Source organism: Muntiacus reevesi, chromosome 5, assembly GCF_963930625.1.
Source record: "Muntiacus reevesi chromosome 5, mMunRee1.1, whole genome shotgun sequence".
In the NCBI taxonomy this organism is placed as follows: Eukaryota; Metazoa; Chordata; class Mammalia; order Artiodactyla; family Cervidae; genus Muntiacus; species Muntiacus reevesi.
Window position 1 is genome coordinate 86,195,821 of NC_089253.1, and position 15,898 is coordinate 86,211,718.

Sequence of the window (15,898 nt, forward strand, 5' to 3'; positions counted from 1 at the left end):
GGAAGACAATTTTTCCACCGACCAAGGCAGAGGTTCAGGGCGTGGGGATGATTTCAGGGTGATTCAAATGCATTACATTTATTGTGTACTTTATTTCTAATTATTACATCAGCTCAATCTCAGATCATCAGTCATTATATCCCCAGAGGTTGGGGATCCCTGATATAGAAGATTCTGGAAAAGAGATAGTAAAAAAAAAAAAAAAAAAAAATTGCCAAGATCTTTAGTAGAAATAGCTCTGAGTCAATGTATGGTGTCATCACCAAGGATGCCTTTTTGGCAATGAGTGGAAAGTTAGATACAGGATGAGTGAAGAGGAAAGAAAAGAGCTAAGGGGATAAACATATACACATTTCTCTGATGATTGAAGCAAACATTCTAGCTGTTCATGAAATATATTCCAAGACATAAAGCTTCTGACACTTTCTGGACTAGAACACCAAACTCAAACGGGAAAGTGTTTTGGCATATGCTGACAAAATGTCCCTTCAGCACTGTGGACTTGCTGTTCAGTTTAATGGCTCACCTCCCCACCCTGCTGAGGTCATTAAAGTGTTCTAAAGCCCCCTCAGAACTCAAAAATAGTTTCTGTTTGCTGGACAGGTGATAAATCTCACCAAGTCTGACAGGAATTTAATTACACTTTCTTCACAAAAACACTAGGGATACCCATTACCTGAATCTCTAAAGCTAAAGGCTTGCAGACCCCCCACAGTTGAAAGGTTAGGGACCCATAATAAGTTCTTCATCATATAAATGGATGGGAGGCCTCTCTTAAGTGCAGCCAGCTTAAATTGGACCAAGGAAAAATTGGTCTTGGACTTTAGGAAAGGTAAGATCATTTTTCACTGCTGCTAAGAAATACCCCGGTCAGCTTGGCTCCATTAACATCTTATAGAAGATGAAAAAGAAGTTTGTTTTTGTTTTTGTTTTTTTTTTGTAGACCTCCTTGCTCCACTCACTGAAGTGTTACAGAAGTAAGATGGAAGTGAGTATGTTGTTGAATACCTGGAGGAGTAGCCAAAAAGAAGTCCCACAGGGAGCGGGGTACTGAACTAACCTCGCAGTTCTATGGCTTGCTGTAATGTTGAGCTCATTACCAGTTGGGTTAGAAAGAGGAAATTAAATGTAGACTTTTGCAGGAAACCCATGGGAAAGCTTCATTGGCCTGCTGTTTTCCTACTTACAGAGCTGTGCATTGCTGTGTAGCCTTTACTGTATCTTCTCTACCAGCCCATCATCCAGACAGGCTGATGTCAAAACTAACCACATCTCTGGACCCTTCTTTCTGAAGAAGGGCCTGACAAGATGCAAGCCAGGCTAGGGATACAGAGAAAGAGCCAGCAAACCAAATTTCACTTACCCTGGACCCAGTTCAGAATAAATCAGAGTTTGAGTTGCACCTAACTTGGAGTCAAAGAGAAATTTTACAAAATCCTCACGTCACTTGAACCAGATATAGCCTCCTAGTTAACATGGGCCTAGAAAGGCTATCACATCAGGATTTTCACCTGGAGGAAATTCTCATTTGCCAATCCTTTTCTCCAAGATTGACCCCTGATATTTTCCATCTTGTGATTACACTGCTTATCTGATCTCTTGCTGCCTTCTACTGACCCTCATCTTAAAAAAAAATTTCCCCTGTCATATTGCTATATCAACTCCCTCTCCCCCTATGGAGATTTCACATTTATTGGAATCTTTGAAAATAACTGAATGTCACAAAATCAGGGTTGGGAAACAAATACTCAAATTATAAAGATATGTGGCTCTGGTACTATTCCCAGTTCTCCTGAATATGATTGCATGAATATCATTCCATGGTACAAAATAATACGAGTTTGGAGTAGGCTCAAATGGCTCATACCTAGCACATGACTGGTAGCCAGGAAATATCACAGGAGCTGCTTACTATGCCACGTGATCTCTCATTTCCCTTGCATGTCTGCATGTTTTTTGTCTGATTTAAATTTGATTTTTGTGGGATTATTTTTGCATGCTCTTATTTGGATTTGTTTTCTGGTTTAAACATTGTTTTCTTCCTCCGCATCTGTGTTTTTCTTTTTATTATTTTGTTTTGTTTTCACTAGGCGACCCCCTCCTGCAGTTCCTGGACGACCATCCTAATCCCCATCATTCATCTCGTTTTGTGTCTGACAACATGTCTATCTGTGGTATTTAAAAGCCTTTCATTTGCACTGTATGTCATATGTACATAAAAACTTTTATTTTTGACCCATGTCTATAATAAAAACAAAGTTTATTCTATATAAAAAATGAAGTGTGTTCCGTTTCTTTTTCTAAAGAAGATCCAAGTTAAAATAGGAGTTTGTTTCAACTAAAACCAGGTAAGGTGAAAAATACATAATCTGACATGTAAAGGAGCTTCAATTGGAAATGACTGATTTTAAGTTCTTAAAGCATTGAGATTTAGGATGATATTTGGTGGAGGATAATAATCGATCTTCAGTTGAATTGGCTGTCCAATAGAAGAGTGAAAGATGAAGCAAAAATCTTGGGTGTCTAGAAAAGACACAGAGAACCGAATAAATTCAGTCTGCTCCCAGGAATCTCATTAATTATTATTATTGCACCAAGACATTTTGGAGGAGGAAAAGGGGATGACAGAGAATGAGATGGTTGGATGGCATCATCGACTCGATGAATGTGAGTTTGAGCATCTCCGGGAGTTGGTGATGGACAAGGAAGCTTGGTGTGCTGCAGCCCACGGGGTCGCAAAGAGTTAGACATGACTAAGCGACTAAACTGAACTGAAGACATTTTTTCATATTTTCATTGTTTTTTAGGCGATAAAGTACATAAGATTATGCAGATAAAATATGTCAGATTATGGGGGAAATTTTTGGTCTGAAACATGTAAACCTCGTATATTCTATTTGGCAAGTTCAGGGGAAAAAACATCATTTGAGTAAAAGTACAAGGCAAAGAAATGTTGCCACACTGAGAAGATTCCTCATGATGTCAGTAAAGTGCTAGAAGAACAAAATCTTTATGAGTTTTCAGGAAGAGAACATTTTTTATACCTTAATCCTCGAATGATAATTTCAACACTGAAATTTTAAACTATCTTTAAAAACAAATCCCAAAGACTTATCCAAATAAAATGATTATTATTAACACACTATTGACTGGGAGATTTTTGTAGAAACAAATATCTATGACTGGTGATTTGTTATATAAATGACTGTTGAAACACTCAGGACAATAATGCTTGCATAACAAAAGATGAATTAATACATCTGTGGTCAATAAGTTGTTAAGGTAATATAGTTTATCCTGCCAAATATGTGATCTGAAGCCTTCCACTACAGGCTTAAGATTTAAGTCAGAGTTTTCTTTTTTAATATTTATTTGGTCTACATTAGAATTTTAAAGTATCTCCTCTTGAATCACTTCTCCATGTGCCTTGCTTTAGCACATAAAGAAAGAAACCAGCTTATCTCTCAGGTGAAAATTTTCATCTTGCATATTAACACATCAGTGTGTATTTGCATCACAGGTCCAGTGACTGAGAGTTAGAAGCACTGGTGACTAAGGAAATTCAAAGACACCAAAGCAGAGGGTCAACCAAAGCTTAGCTTTACCTCAGAGTGACTGAATTGATGCAGACTACCACACAGCTTGCAGTCTGTTGCCCTTCCTTTCACCTTCCATCCAGATATTTAACTTTTTAAATCAGTATTCTTATCGTGTAACATTCTCATTTGATAGCATTCTCATCCCAACAGACCTAGAGTTCCTGGGTTATATCACACCATCTCCCCAAACAAACAGAGGTTGTCAACAGGAAGGTTTTCATCCATTCATTTCTTTTTTTCAGTGTTTGGTACTTTTCTACTGTCTTAAATTTGAACTTGTTTCTATGTATGATGGTACACCAGTTAGATGTTTAAAAACTTAGATTGACCTGATGACCATGAGAACGTAAAACTTAAGTCATAGTTGAATGAAATGATTCCCTGGCAATCCTAATCCATCTCTTCAACCAACAGGTATGGCCCCATCCTCACATTAGACTGGTGAGAAGAAAGGGGACTGACGGGATAGGGCAGTGGGGGTGGGAAGCAGCCTGGAGTAAAATTAAACTATTTAGAGGTTTGTTCATATTTCTTTATTGTTCATACTGTTTCTGTGTTTTATAGTATACCCTTGCTCAGCTCTCCCACCCTCCTCACTCCTCAATATTGGATAGAGACCTGAAGAAGTACAGTTCTTCAGAGTTGATTCAGGATCTTTGGGAGAAATATACTATTATATCTTTAATAAATATTCCTAAGTATTCCCATCCTTTTATTTATGTATCAAACATTTCTTGAATTCATAAGAATGTTCTAGTTACTGGGAATACCAGAGAAGTTAATAGGATAAAAGTAGCTGACAAAATAGGTAAATAAGAAATTCCAATATAAACTATGACAGGAGAAATTTTTGGACCTTTTTCCAGGGAGAACTGTTACTGACTTCCATGCTAAAGCAACTATTTGAATCCTAGAACCAGATTATCCACTTGACCCAAAGCCTGCTAGCATTCTAGAATGTGGTGATTTTGACCTCTGACAAAGAAATAACAGAACTCATTTCAGCCAATCAGAAACCAAACTTTTCATTTCTCATGGAATAGTATAATAGAAGACTCTAAATCACATAAATGTGGGTTGAGAAAGACATAGCGGGATTGAAAGTGAAGCAGTCTGTTGTTAACCTTGCTTTGGCTTCTAACAAGAAGGCTTTAGATTCAGAAGGTGTCCTGCATTGGTCTTCCACTGGATGCAGTGAGAGGAGTGAGAGTCCTCCAGCCTCTAGCTAGAAACTCCCAGACCACGCAAGAGATGGAGAAAAGAGAACTAAAGGTAGGAAAAAGTTAAAAAAAAAAAAAAAAAAAAACACAAAACTTGCCATATTCTCCTTAGAGATTTCCACTGGTAAATATATGTCTGTAAGCCTTGGCAGCCACATGTACAATGAAGCATTTTTCAGCAAACGTCCTCAAAGCTGAGAGCCAAGAGGAGATAAGGCGATAACCTCAGCTGTTCACATACAAACATGGACACTTTCAGTGGGTTTGGAGCTTGGACCCTTCAGTCCCCTTCATCCCTGAGTTTGAAAAATACTGTACTTGTCAACATCTGTTTTATAACTCAGCACTAAGTATGATTTTTTTTTTAAACTCAGAAAATTGATATTAGAATCTTTAGTCCAGTTCCATAAGATTCTGAAATAAATCTTTGCAACTGTGAATCCATTTCAAAGACATGAACCTCATCCACAGAGCGAAAAGATTGCTAAAAAAGAAGAAAACCTCTATAGCCCTTTATAATCCTACAGAATCTACATCTGAATAAATCAGATGGAGCTCAAATGCCACCACACCCCTGTATATTCCTCATTTAAATGGACACACTAGCTGCCTTCAGTACCATAATATACACCTGTTAAAAAAAAAAAAAAAAAAACTTTTTATTTTGTATTGGGGTAAAACCAATCAACAATGTTGTGATAATTTCAGGTGACCAGCACAGGCACCCAGTCATATATATACATGTATCCATTCTCCCCCAAACTTCCGTCCCATCCAGGCTACCGCATAACTGCTATATGGTGGATCCTTGTTGGTTCTCCATCTTGAATATAGCAGTGTGTACATGCCCAACCCAAACGCCTTAATTATCCCTTCCTCCCATCCTTCCCCCCAGTAAGTTCATTCTCTAAGTCTTTGAGCCTCTTTTCTGTTTTGTGAGTGAGTTCATTTGAATATATATCTGTATTTTGTTTTTTGGTTTTTTAATTACTATGAATTGCTATCAGATTGCAGTACTGTCAACATTTAAGATCAGATTAGGTGGTAGGTTGTTGGATGAGTCAAGGCTATAAACTGCTACTCTCATGGTGTTTTTAATCAAATCACATTTTACAGTACTTCTTATCGGGTCTTGACTCTCACTGCAATTCACATCTTCAGTGATCTTCTTGAGCGGGCACTGAGTAAAGACAGTCTTAACAAGCCCCAGAGTCCAAAGAGACTTATGGATCCTCAAGATAGTAACACTGAAGTGGGTCCTCCCTCTCAAAACAGCTGCTAACAAAGGATATTTTTGAAGCTCCATATAACACAATGGAAAAACAAGTCTTTCAGATTCTTAAGGGCTTACTTTTCATCCTCCTTTCTGTGACTGTATTTTAGAGGCAGCAAAGAGAAGTTAGCGCCAAGGAGACTGTTCCTTCCTCCTGCTGCTTTTTTCTCTTGTAAAGACAGAAACACATTCAGCCTCAAACACAAAAGCTGCCTGGGGCCTAAAGATCTGTTTATTTTGCAATTTAGAAAGAGCAGGAGACCCGCAGTGTTCTCCCTGACCAGAGTCCAAGTGTTCTTGGGTTCTGCAAAAGACCCTGGGGCTGTCCTGTAAGTGAGCTGGGGAAAAGCAGAAGCAGCTCCCTTAGCTGGGGAAAGCTAGCTTTTCAGGGGCCTGAGGGGACAGTACCCCTCGACCTCAGCTCTGGTAAATGTGCTCCACCACCCCTGCAAAAGTACAGTCAAGGGACTGGAGAGCTAGTCTGTTAGGGCACAAGACCTCGCTCAGGCTGATCCTGAAAGCCAGGTGCCAACCGCTGCTGGATGATGACAGAAAAGGCTTTCTAGCCTCTTCATGCCTTTCTAGGCTCTTCCTCAGACACTCTCTCCCCTATGTCCTACTACAGCGAGATGGCACCTGTACCATGGTGTTGCTGGGCCCCTGGTGCCCAGCAGATTGTTGGCCTGTGGGGAAGCAGAGCCTCCCTTACCTCTGGGGAGTCTTCCTGTTAATCACAGTAACAGAACTGGGAAGAAAAGGGCTTTTTGATTTGACTGGTGATTGCTGTTGTTCCCCAAGTAAATGAGTCAAAGTTAATTGCACCTGTGAGCTGTAAAAGCCTAAGCCAAAAGCAGTGGGCTGGTAAACTAGCTCATTGCTACAGAACCTCAGGCATTCCTCCTCCGCCTCTGGCTGCAGCTAAGCTGGCCAGAGCCCTGTCAGTGGCACGAGGAGCCGCCCTCCTCAATCCTGATGGTTCCCAGGACCTCGGTCAAACCCTGGCTCTCACTTCAGCCCTGATCACTTTCCCCAAAATCAAATTTTCTCTAGAAATGGCATGGCCCGCCTATTGGAAGTTTGCATGGTTCTCAGGAAATTAGTCATTAGCGCCCCACAAGACTCTTGTCCATATGTTCATTTATTTACCGACCTTCAGTTCTTTCTCCCTTATCTCCTGATGATTTTAGCTCCCGTTTCACTGTCATTCTCCTGTCTCAGTTCTTGGGGATTTCCACCTACCTGTAGGTACTCCTTCCAACACCCTACTCCCATCTCACTCCTCATTTCCTTGGACTTCACTCCTGCAATGTCGTTGCCCTCCCCCCACCTCAGCTATTCACTTCCAAAGTCACAACCTTGTCTTTATCTTTTCTCTGGCCATTACTTCCTGGCTTTCAAACCCCTTGAACTTTGCCCTGTCCTCCATCTCTCTGTTTTTCACCCTTCTTGAGGTTCATTCTCCTTCTTACTCAATTTAAATTCCATGGCCAATCATTATAATCATGCCCATGTATAATTACTGTTCTTGCTTGCCCTTCTCTCAATCTGATTAATCACCATCCTGGGTAAATTCAACTCCCCATCTGCTCTAGTTTGCACTCATGTAGCTGTACAAGGTCAGCAAAACACAAAGACACACACACACACAAGCAACTTCACTTTAAATTCATGACTACCAGTCTCAAGTGAGCCCTTCCTTACTACTGCTGGGCATTTATACTAAGCATCCCTAGTTCATCCACTCCCCCAGTGTCCCAAACTGTTTCATATCCCCTCATTCCATCAGTTCCCCTCACTCTCACATCTCAGCTGATTCTTTGCCTCCTACTTCCCTGAGACAATTGAAGCAATCAGAAAAGAACGTCCACAGATTCCCATCACCTCATCTATCCACTAGCCATCTACCCGCTTACCTGCATCTGTATCTACACATTGTGCCTTCCCACTTGTTCCCAGAGACCAACTCTTTGCTTCCTAAAGCCGGTCCCTCCCCTGTGCAGTAGATCGCATCACCTCTCACTTGCTCAAGAACATGACCTCAACAGTTAATTCTCCCCTTTCTCACATCAAATATTACTTTCTACTGTTTTATTTCCATCAATATTCAAACATTCTCTCATCTTAAAAAAAAAATTTCCTTGCCCTCACCTCCCCTTTCAGTTTCTGTCCTATTTCCTGGTTCCCTTTTGATGTAAAACTTCCAGAGTTGCCTGTACTTGTTGATCCAATTTCTCTTCTCTTGTTCTCTTAAACTCACTTCAAATAGGTTTCTATTCTCACCACTCCACAAATATATATATATATATATATTATTTTAAGGGACACCAATCACCTCTTCCTTGCTAAATCATGATCAGTCTTTGCTTTCTTGATTTTTCAGATTTTGATCTAATCACAGTTGGCCATATCCTCTTCCTGAATCATTTGCAGTTGGTTTCTAGGATTCTAAACTCTTGATCTTCCTCCTGCCTCAGTGGTTGTGCTTTCCAGATCTTTTTGTTTATTCTTCTCTCCAACATTTTACTTTGGATTTCTTAGTCCTCTTCTATATGAAATTCCTTCCTAGTGATGTCATCCAGTCACATAGCATTAAATGCCGTGTATATACCAGCAAATCTTAAATTTATATCTCCATCCCATACATTGCTCCTGAAATTCAAACCCATATCCCCAGCTCCTTACTCAGCATTTCATCTTGGATGTCTACTTTTCATACATGTCTACATGCCCCAAACTGAACTCATGATGCTCTTCCACAGAATCTTTACCCAGATCTCCTGGGTCCCCATCTCAATGGATGCCATCTCCATCTTTCAATTTGCTCAGGCCAAAAACCTCGAGTCATTTATGATTCTTCTCTTGTGTTCATGCCCTCCATCTAGTATATTAGGAAGCTCTTGACTCTACTTGCAAACTATATCCAGAAGGTGACTTTTCCACCACTTTCTCTGCTATCACTGTGGTCTGCGGCACCATCATATCCCCTGTTTGGATTAATATCAGAGCCTTCTCTAATGCTTTCTGCTTCTACTCTTGTCCCACAGCATCCAGAATGAGCCTAGCCTCCCACATTCCCTTTCTGGCCTCCTCTTCTGCTCTCCTTGTTCACTTCATTTCAGCCACTCCGGCTATTCCCCAAACATGTCATGCCTTCTTCTGCCTCTGCAGCGGCTCCTGCCTCTGTCTGGAATGCTCTTCCCCTGAGATCCTGGATAGTTCCCTCACTTCCTTCCAAACTTTTGGCTAAATGTTACCTTTTCTGTGAGACCTACCCTGACCCCCTTATTGAATTCCATTGCTGCTTTTTCCTTTTTTGTTCAATAACATTTATGTCTCCTCTTGCTAGAATGTATGCTTCATTAGTTCAAGGAACTTTGTCTGTTTTACTCTTTTGTAGGTGTATCTCAAGCAGACAGAACAAGCGGTATCTGTCATATAGTTAGTGTTCAGTATTTGTTGAATGAATACATTTCTAGGGTTAAACATCATAAAATGTGAATGGTAGAAAATGAGTAGAGGTGGGCCTAGGTGGACAATAAATGTTTTAATAAATAGATATTGGGGGGAAAGAATAAGGGATTAAGAGGGACTTGATAAAGCATTAAAAGCAACAGCCTACCAGTTAGCCCTGGATGCATTTCAAGACTTACATTGAATTTCATTATAAAAAGGAGTATCAATAACTTCCACAAGATGGCACCATGTCCCAGGCCTGTTTTCCTGCATTCAGAGTGAAATATTGTAAAATTGTGTGACTGGTGCCCTCTGCTGGCTTGCTTTTGTTTTTGTTTTGTTTTTGTTTTTTGACCTTGAGCCTTTGGTTTAAAGATGTAAGTGATGGGCTCCATATACTTCCTTGAACATGCTGTGTAAATTCTTAAATCCATAATTTAAGCCAGCTGCCCAAAAGCATACTCAAAAGTTTATAGTACTGGCACAGCATACAGGCATAACTGGTACCAGTTTGATTGCCACATAGAACCACTGTGGTGTAGGGACACTCAGATCCATGCACGGCATTCTAGCATCACACCAAAAAATCCAGCATACCTGCTGCCCTCTGTGGCTCTACCTCTCCTTGGTCCTTCCATCTCGACTATAATCCCTGGTACCATTTTGGAAGGATGGGCAAAACTGCCTTTCCATCCCTCTACCCTTGCGCTAGCTTGCCACCCTCCCACCTTACTTATAACTTAGGGTAACAGGAAACAGAGCTGAGAGAAAGTACAGCTTCTTATATAAATAAGTATTTGACAGGTTGGGATTTTTTTAATTGGAGGATAATTACAAGGATTTTTATTCCAAAGTTACTCTTCCCTTTCTCCCCCCACCACCCACCCACATACACACACGATAATTAATATTCCCTGGAAATTTAGATCATTAATATCCTACTTGGGCCCTTTCAGTGTGGTATAAATTTAGAAGGCTGATTAGACTACATACTTAAGTGATGAGTAACTTTCTCAGGAATTGTCACATTAGGGCCTATCTGTCATTAAGCAGGCCTGCACCCTTGTGCCAGCAGCAGCCCGAAGAAGCTGCCACGTGTGAGCTCATCACCTTTCAGGTGGCAGTGCCGAAGGGCTTGGGATTTCTGAACATGTCCTTGCAAGACATTTATGACTTTTTTATTTGCATCCCCCACCCCCACCCCCAAATTTTGGATCCCGTCTATATCCCTGACGTGTGAAACTTTTTTGGACTTACATGTAGAACGTTTATAAAACTTTTTGTCTTAAGTTTTCTGTTCAAAGTTCAAAGGTGTCTCTCCTATAAGGGCTCCCCCAGTGGCCACCTAACAATACAGGACATATGGCAGGGGACGCAGGGTCAGGAAGATCCCCTGGAGAAGAAAGTGGCAACCCACTCCAGTATTCTCACCTGGAAAATCCCACGGACAGAGAGGAGCCTGGTGGGCTACAGTCCATAGGGTCACAGAGTTGGACACGACTTAAGAGACTAAACAACAACTAAAACCCTCCTATATAAGGGGCATGATTTGGTGAGCAAATAACATTCACTTTCGTCACTAAAAGTTCTATAGGCAATGACTGGATCTCTTTTGAGCCTTCCTTGCAGGCACTGTGGTGGTTCTATTCTCTAATGTGGTTTCATAGGCCAGCCTCCTTTCCCTCAGATTCCTACCATCTTGGTTATACCAGTTATCCTTCTGTGATCCTTCTCTAATTCAACTATAGACTGGTTGGGAGGCAACCAATTCTGTACAAAGAATTCCAAACACAGAAGTGCTGGATTCTGTTTATGTCTCAATAACCTCGATAATGCCCAGAATTCTGAGCCAGTGTCCTCCAGATATGTAACAAGGAGTTTGCTCGGGTGTACCACCTCAGGCACCTCGAACTTAAAATGCCCCGTTCTTTTCTTATCTATTTCCAAACCTGTTCTCACTTCTGTTTTCTCATGGTATAGTTTATTAAAAACACAAAAATCCGCTCAAGGCAGAAGCCCTCCCAGTCATCCTCTTCCCCTTCTACTTTCCAACATGAATATACCAAGGTCTAAAAATCTCTTCAATCAGAACCCTCACTTCCTTTGCCACTGGAATAAGGGCAGTCCAGACTCACATTTTTCACTATTGCCACAAAAGCTCCCCATGCTCAGCCTCTGTAGTTCAGCATGAACACTGCTATTAGAATTTCACACACCACGGAAGTGTTAGGTGTGAATCATAGATCCCCCTTTTTTTTTAAACAAAAACTTATTTTCATTGGAGAACTGCTTTACAATATTGTGTTGGTTTCTACCATACATCGGCGTTAATCAGCCATAGATATACACATGTCCCCTCCCTTTTGAGACTCCCTCTCACTTCAGGTGGGAATCCTACATTCCTTTCCAAAAGCTCCTTCACTTGCCATTGACTCCAGGATCCAATAATTCAACATACTCACCACTCTCAGACCTCAGCCTCTCCAGCTGCAGCCCATCCATTCTGCGCTCCCGTCCACTGCCAAGAAGTATCAGGCCCTGTGCGCCTGGACATACATCCATCCTTCTACCCACAGATACCTCTTTTCTATCTGAATTGATTCTGCTGCCCCACCCTGCACCCTAATAGCCAACCCATGACACCCCATCCCCTGCTACCTCCCCTCTGAACTACAACCATGAGACTGAATAGGATCAGGCCTTGGCTAATTCCAAATATCAGATAGTATGACAGAGCTGAACATGATGACACAGGCACGTTAATTCATCCCACTGAGAAGTGCTCTTCAGAGTGGTTCAAATCTGTGGAACTTTCTGCTCCCCAACACGGATGCAGTTGCTATGTGAATTCCCTAAAGTTGATCATCAGAAACCCATTCAGATAAGCAAAATAAGACATCAAAAAACAAAAACAATTTTACTAGATGTTTGACAGAAACCAATACAATATTGTAAAGCAATTATCAAAAGTAAATTTTAAAACAATTTATACAAATCTTATTACATTCCACCACTAACCCCTATCTTGTTTCTGATGTGGACTACATAACAATCATGAGCCAATTCTGGTCAGTCATGCCTTATGCATGCCTTATGCAGAGTAGTGTAGTGGTTACCTTGTTTGGACAGGACATGCTCTCCTGTTTTCCAGCTGCCATTAGTCACACAAAGCATGCCAGCTCCACTTGCTCAGCCCAGGTATTGCTCATCTGGGCTAAAGGCCTTTGCCACTTTGTCTCCCAAACCCATCTTTTGCTTGCTGAAATCCCAACCTACCCTCCAAGACTAAAGCTCAAGTGCTGTCTCCTCTAAAAAATATTTCATTACTCCAGCTCTCTTTGAATTCCCCCAACATTTTGCTTGTGTATATGATACATCATACTCCCCTTGTAGTTAGTGGCATACAGGCTTCATTAAGAACTAAGTGGAAATACTTATTCAAGGTTACGTGACCAATTCTGTGATCTTTGGCAACAAAACTGGACACATTATCCAGGGTTCTAGCATTTGAGCTGTAGATAAATAACAGAGCCTACATTTGGTATACTGAGAAAGGAAGAGAGAAGTGACTTTACATGCACACACACACACAAATTCTTACTCTCCATGTCCTTACTGTCTGCCTTCTGCTTACAGAAAAATCATGAGACAGCTGGATGTGTTGTTATTTTTTTAATAAATAGAAACCACACCACTTCATTTGTTACAGAGAAGAATGAGAGGCAATAATTCGAGGGTCCAGGAAGCTTTTTCATCCATAAGATAACAGAAAGGATAATCACCTTCACCGCCCAAGCCTTTTGTTAACATTTTCGTTTGATCTCTAATCTCCCACTCACATCAGCGTGCCACTTCCAGAATGGAACTCTGCCTTCAAATCTTCTACTAGTTGGAAGGCTGGTCTGTCAGTTTGTCTTAGCAACGGAATGGAGGTCCCCAACTCAGCTGAGGAACCTGGACAAATCTTCTTTGATTTCAGCCTCATCCCAAGGCCCATGAATGTTTTCTTTAAAAAGCTGCAGGCGAATGAGGTAGAAAGGGCAGAGACATGAGATGGAAACCAGCAGAAGGGCAAAGAGTATGGCTCCCACAGCACTGATGGACAGCAGACCTCCTAAGGCTGAGAATGCAAAGAGCAGTGTGACCCCCACATAGCTGCGGGGCGTACATGCCTTCAGTTTCTTCTGTAACATGGGCCACAGGGCAAAAATCTGGATGGCAAATGTCACCATGATGAAGGCATGGAGGGATCGGGGCAGGCGGGAGGCAAGGCAGACAGAAGCAAAGATGGCCATGTTCAAGGACAGTGTGCTGGATACAATGGCGGCATTGGCACCATAGTCAAAGAAGATGAGGTGACCTAACAGCATGAAGACTGACATGGCATAGATGGTGTCAGTGCTGACAGACTCTGTCAGGGTCTTCAGCACCGGCGAAAAGCCATATGTGAAAGTAATGAAGACTAGGGCACTCTTCAAGTCAGCCCACCGGGTCCGCCCACTCTTCTTCCGTCCTTCACCTCCGTCAATGAGATCAAACAAAACATAGCCAATCAGTGAAGAAGCCAGGCCAGTCCCAAAAAGCCACTGAGGGGCCAGAAGACCCTCATCCATATACCACCAGATAACCACAAAAACACAGACACTGCACAGCTGCTGTATCACCACACTGGACTCAAACACCACAGCCCAATATTGGTATTTCCGGGCATAGATGTTTTTCCGGAGCTCTTCGAGGAACCTCCGATCCACGTAGTTATCAGGAAAGGGCTGTCGCTCATACAAAACCTTCTGCCACCTGACCTCTTTGGTGTTAGCTACAGGCTGGGCACACATTATCCTTTCGCTCAAACTCAGGCGACTTCAATCTCCCTTGCAGAAGTCCATGTGGTTCTTGTTCTTTATAAAGTTTTGACGTAAGACTTCTCTGGAAATTCCATGCTGAGTTGTGGTTGATATTGTACTGACCTTCCCTTGCTTTCAAAGGCAGCAACCCAGGCTAGGCCTACAGTAGATGAGTTTGTTCTCTGAGGCAGGACAAGGCAGCCAAGTTCCTACAAAAAGAGAGACTATGAATCTATGAAAGGTCAAGGGCAGGACTGAGCTAAAATCAAATCAACTTGGTTTGTTAGAAGCCTGAACAAAATATACATGGTGGCCATCTTATACTATAGATATTTAAACTTCATTTCAGATTTTACATTGTAATTCCTTTTCAGCTGTAACTTATCCAGTGCCTATTATGTGCCGACCTTTGACGCTTCTTCCATTTAATCTCCACCACCTTGCGAGTTAGTATCAGCCCCACTGTATCTAGTAAAAAAGCTGAGATTCAAAGTGCTTAGTTTACTTCAGTTCAAGCTAACTGTGGTACATACTGGAGCCAGATTCAAACCAAAGTTCTGCCCCAAAGCCTGTACCTCTAAACCAGTTCTTAACTCAGGGGTTCACACACCCCTGAGATCTATCGACAGTCTTCAACACCGTTCAAAAACCCTCCCTGTTAATGCATATTTGTTGCTGTGATTTATGCAAATTTCTAGGACTAGAATCCAAGTTTTTATTGGGTTCTCAAAGGCATCTGTTACTTTAAAAAAGTACAAAAGAACAAAGTTACCGGTCTAAAGAGAAAGGTAAACCTCACAATACAGAAAGACACGAGCTCTATGGTTTGTTTAACCAAAAGCAAAGACTGAAGATTCTTAATCCCTTAACTGAGCTTAACATCCTTTAAAGAGCTATCATCCTACTCATTAACTGCGAAACTCGGGAGGATCGAAGATAATGATCCCCTTTCCACAAAGAGAAAACTAAGAGTCAGAAATACCAAGGTCATCCAGCAAGTCTGAGAAGAAAATTCTTATTGCCCGACCTTATTTCTTCCAAGGAGACCACGGAGGGTCCGAGGCTCCGAAAAGGGCAACGCCCACCCAAAGGGTGGGGGACAGGGCCGGGTAGGGTGTCCCCGGGGGCGCCCCACTCCCCCTCCTGGGCCTCCCCCGCCCCCCCCCCGCCGCCGCCGCCGCCGCCGCCGCCGCCGCCCTTCACCCGCATCGGGCCTGCGGGAGACGGCGGAGGATGCCCGGAAACACTGACTCCCAATCGGAACCCACCTGCCCGCGAGTTCCTAGGGGTGCGCGGCCGGGGAAGGGCGGCCGCCCGCCTCCTTTCCCATCCGGGGCGCCGGGGTCGCGTCGGTGGCTGAGCACTTCCGGGGCCGCCACAACCTCCGCGGCTAGAGCGCCCTTCCTCAGCCGGTGAGGTCGCGATGTAGCTGCTGCCTCCTCCTGGCCACTTACGAGGAACTTCCAGTTCCAGTTCCTCTCCCGGGAGGAATGCCCTGAGCTAGGAAAG

The 15,898-nt window shown here is 42.4% G+C and overlaps 2 protein-coding genes across 5 annotated transcripts in view; one reads left to right on the forward strand and one right to left on the reverse strand.

The window, feature by feature from the left end:
• DNM3 (dynamin 3) overlaps positions 1-2,254 on the forward strand; it is a 614,639-nt gene extending 612,385 nt beyond the window's left edge. The window contains exons 21-22 of one of the 2 annotated variants that reach the window (XM_065935708.1): positions 944-988; positions 2,091-2,219. In XM_065935708.1, coding sequence (XP_065791780.1) covers positions 944-965 — 22 coding nt within the window. In that variant the 3' untranslated portion in view covers positions 966-988; positions 2,091-2,219. Of the gene's footprint in view, positions 1-943; positions 989-2,090 lie in introns of both variants that reach the window. The other variant, XM_065935707.1, reaches the window with a different exon arrangement.
• Positions 2,255-13,202: 10,948 nt separating this feature from the next.
• PIGC (phosphatidylinositol glycan anchor biosynthesis class C) lies at positions 13,203-15,794 on the reverse strand. 3 transcript variants are annotated; one of them, XM_065935710.1, is made up of 2 exons: positions 15,658-15,794; positions 13,203-14,598 (listed from the first exon to the last, which is right to left on the reverse strand). In XM_065935710.1, the coding sequence occupies exon 2, from the start codon at positions 14,378-14,380 to the stop codon at positions 13,487-13,489; it is 894 nt and encodes a 297-aa protein (XP_065791782.1). In that variant the 5' UTR covers positions 14,381-14,598; positions 15,658-15,794; the 3' UTR covers positions 13,203-13,486. The 3 variants fall into 3 exon arrangements, with proteins under 3 accessions (XP_065791782.1, XP_065791783.1, XP_065791784.1); XM_065935711.1 differs by lacking the exon at positions 15,658-15,794 and adding an exon at positions 15,417-15,549; XM_065935712.1 differs by lacking the exon at positions 15,658-15,794 and adding an exon at positions 15,372-15,524.
• Between the last annotated feature and the right edge of the window lie 104 nt (positions 15,795-15,898).